This window comes from Penaeus monodon, chromosome 33, assembly GCF_015228065.2.
Source record: "Penaeus monodon isolate SGIC_2016 chromosome 33, NSTDA_Pmon_1, whole genome shotgun sequence".
Classification (NCBI taxonomy): domain Eukaryota; kingdom Metazoa; phylum Arthropoda; class Malacostraca; order Decapoda; family Penaeidae; genus Penaeus; species Penaeus monodon.
The window spans coordinates 10,308,656-10,312,287 of record NC_051418.1 but is presented as its reverse complement, the minus strand read 5'-3'; the positions used below and the strand labels follow the sequence as shown (position 1 = coordinate 10,312,287).

At 36.5% G+C, this 3,632-nt stretch overlaps 1 protein-coding gene across 3 annotated transcripts in view; it reads left to right on the top strand.

Moving 5' to 3' along the window:
• LOC119593996 overlaps nt 1–3,632 on the top strand; it is a 20,440-nt gene that overhangs the window by 13,418 nt on the left and 3,390 nt on the right. For 2 of the 3 annotated variants that reach the window (XM_037943022.1, XM_037943023.1), the window contains exon 3: nt 69–1,654. In XM_037943022.1, the coding sequence (XP_037798950.1) occupies nt 69–1,643 (1,575 nt within the window). In that variant the 3' untranslated portion in view covers nt 1,644–1,654. Of the gene's footprint in view, nt 1–68; nt 2,617–3,632 lie in introns of those variants that run through there. The other variant, XM_037943021.1, reaches the window with a different exon arrangement.

Sequence of the window (3,632 nt, the reverse complement as noted above, 5' to 3'; positions counted from 1 at the left end):
AAATAAGCAGAAATCAAAACACACATAATTTTTTATATCTAATAACCTAGATATTTATTTTTTGCCAGGTTTTGAAACTTCTTCATGAGGCCTTGAATCGCTCTGGAGACCACTATAGCATTGAGTATGGTGGCTCTCAACGCCGGAGTTTGGGTTCCTTTAAGAGACAATTGCAAAGCAATGAGAGCAACAGCAGTACACTAGAGGCAGCAATGTTGGATGGATTCCTGACTTCCCCAAGTAAACGTCGGAGGCACAGTGACAGTAACATGACTTTAGTCCTACCGACTCCTCGAGGCAATATGAAGGGATCACTCAGCCTGGAAGGAGAAGCCAGATGTGATGCTTCTGAGGGCAATGTAGCAGGTACCTCAGGGAATCCAGGGACTCAGGGATCACCAGGGATTAACTTGGAGTGGACTGATCCTTACACTCCTTCCCCCACTTCATCTGCATCTTGTAAATATGTGACCACCCCAACTTCTAGTCAAGACGAGCAACAGACGAGTTCAAAATCATCCAATTCTGCTAAAGTCAACCTTAGCAGCAAGTTAGAAACTGCCAATGTAGGAAATATTGTAAGTGATAGTGCAATAAGAAATGTGATAGTCAAAGTTTCCCCACCTGTGACCAGTAGAGTTGTAAGTGCTGGAACAAGTGTCAAGGGTAGTGATATTGGTAGGTATGGTTATAGTCCCCAGCAGATGTCGGTTGATGCTGATGAAGAAGGGGACAACCAGTCAATAAGTAGCTTGGTTAAAAGTCAAGATAGCATTGACTTAGCTAGTGTATTTTCTGATGATGTTGGAGAGAGCCCAGTGATGACAGACTTGAAAGATGAAAGACCATCATCATCTGCAGGTGTTGCTGGGGAAAGTGACATCAAGCGAAGCAGGAAGATGTGGTACAAACATAAGTATTTTTCCACACCAGTTCATGATGAAGGAGACAAGCGACTTAAACTGGAACCTAAACCCTCATTTGGACCACGATCATCCTCACTTCCTCTCCCAGAGCCTGACCGTGAAGGGATAGTTTCACCTGATTTATTCCCAAGTCCTGAAGCAGATCGTAGTCTTCCTCTCATCACTGTTTCTTCTCCATCAGATCAAGCCAGTGAGTCGCAGGTATCTGATGAGACTAACGTTACCATTGTCTTAAGCGGCAGCTCGGGAGAACCATCTGACCTGGATGTCATGTTAGTGGATGAACTTCCAGCAGACCATACTCTGTGTTCTGAATCCCATCACTCAGTGAGTCCCTCAATCCCAAGACCTTCAGTAATTTGTGGACCTCCACTTGTTACTGCTCTACTTGACAAAGATTCAGGAACTGGTTCTGAAGTGAATACACACTCAGTCATCTCATCCCCAAGTGATTCCTCCAACAGTGATTCAGCAGGGTCAGGACGCAGTGTCCCTCCACTGAAATCTCCAGTGCCCGGTAACTCCCCAAAAGTAGTAGACCTTGTAAGTGACAGTGACTGCACACCAGAACTAGAAGACTTGTTAATACGCACGCACCAGGTCACAGGAGTCACAGTGAAAACCCAGGATTGTTCGGGGAGATCTTCGTGCCTCAAGACCACAAGAAGGAGAGATAATGAAGTTGAAGTTGTGACTTTGGATCAGCAACGCCTATGAAGCAAGACTTTGTAAGTAGTTTTTTTGATTGTTTTTTCAGGTCTTCAAGTTTATATTGACAGTGCTTACATTGTTTTACTTTTTTATTTCATGTAATATTTTGTAATATTTTCTTTTATAATGGATGACTAAAATAATGCTCTCAAATAAAGAATTAAATGCAAGGCTCATAGGAGGATATCAAGATCTTTGTAAGACTGACGAAAAGAAAAGTAATACGAATGGGAAACGGCAGTTGCAAAGGACAAGGATGTGCATTTTATTGTAATGATAAAGATAATTTCTAAATAACTGTTGACAACTGTAAAGTATGGTAACGAAACATTTTACTCTTATTAGAGAATGTAAACAGTATTTAGGCTTAGAATCATATACTCAACAGACACTCTTGAGTGTATACATGAAGCTGTTTATGTAATTATTAAAACAAAATATCAATTATATAGGAAATGGTACTTACAGTTATTTATACATAAAAAGATAGGCTAGTTGGCAAATATTGTGCACAAAAATAAGTCCACTCCTGCTAGATCACCTACAAAACTAGGCCTAGAAATTTATATCCACTGTTTAAAAACAGTGGTTTAGAATTGTCAAAATTGGTCAGATAATGTGTCCAGTGAATTTTATAGCTTATAAATACTACTGTTGCTTTGTCTTAGACTTTGTTTTCTTGTCAATTTAGTATATTATGGAATATTTACATCTTAAGATCAGGTGCTTACAAATATCATGTCATTGTGGCTGGCACCTGATGCAGTTTGTGTAATCAGAGGCATTCTGTTGATATTATGAGTAATCAAATATATGTTTTGCTGCCTCATAGAAATAGTTAATGAAAATAAAATATGAGATCAGCATTCATTAACATGTATAACATGGTTGATGCAGATGAAAGTATAATGGGGGCAAATTCATATTAGGTCATATTGCGCCTTCCTGTCTTACCAAAATATCATAATACTGAAAAGTTTCTTGACAGTTTTATTGAGTACACTTTTGAATATAAGGTATTTAACATTAAACTTATATAAATCTTCTAAAAGGATATTGTGCAGGAATCCTTTTTCCTATAATCTGCATATATTCATTGAAAGGAACAATCTTTTGTGCTATACATATTGATTGATTTGTTTATCTACAATATAGAAATATGTAAAAAAAAAAATAATAATTAAAATAAGTATTTGCAAGAACATTCTGAGTGCAAAAATTATTATGATTATAGTAAGGATATTCAGGGTCCTCCCAATTTCCACTTTTATTGATATTTTAGTACTGAATTGAAAAGAAGACTAAATGTTCATTGTTATTTAACCTAAACCTTATAGATTATGTCTGTTGTTGAAAAGCAAATAATTTTTAACAGGTAGAAGATGCAGTGTGTGGCTGAGTGCAGTTAAGGTGTTTTAATTACTAGATAGTTTATGAATAGAATGAGGAATTATACAGTGATAGAAAAGATCTCAATTACTGCATGTTAGCCTTTTGATTATCTTTATGGTACTTCTTCAGATTTTTAAGTTACTTTCTATTCATTCCATTTTTTATTAACTCATTCCATGATTAAGGAGTCTGACCAGCTGTTGATGAGGCTACTTTTCTTATTGTTTAAGTGAAATACTCTCTGAAAATACTCTAGGTGAAATGGAGCTCTTTCATCCTTTGATAGTTTTAAAGAAATTTTCTGTATAAGACATTTAGACTAACTTCTGTGGGCTCATTGAAAGCATTAAAAGTAGACATTTATTGTTAGTAGATTTCTAGAAAAGAATGTAAAATGCATAAAACATATGAATAATTTTTTGTAACAAAAATAACTCATGCTGTGGACTTCATTAAATTGCATGGACTTGTCATCAGTTATGAGTAACACAGAAGGCAACCACTGTTATATTTCTACCTATTTTCCCCCTCCTTTTTCCCCATTATTATTTTGTGTTGTTGGCAATAATGATGCTTGTACCTGTATCAGACTGAAAAGCACAA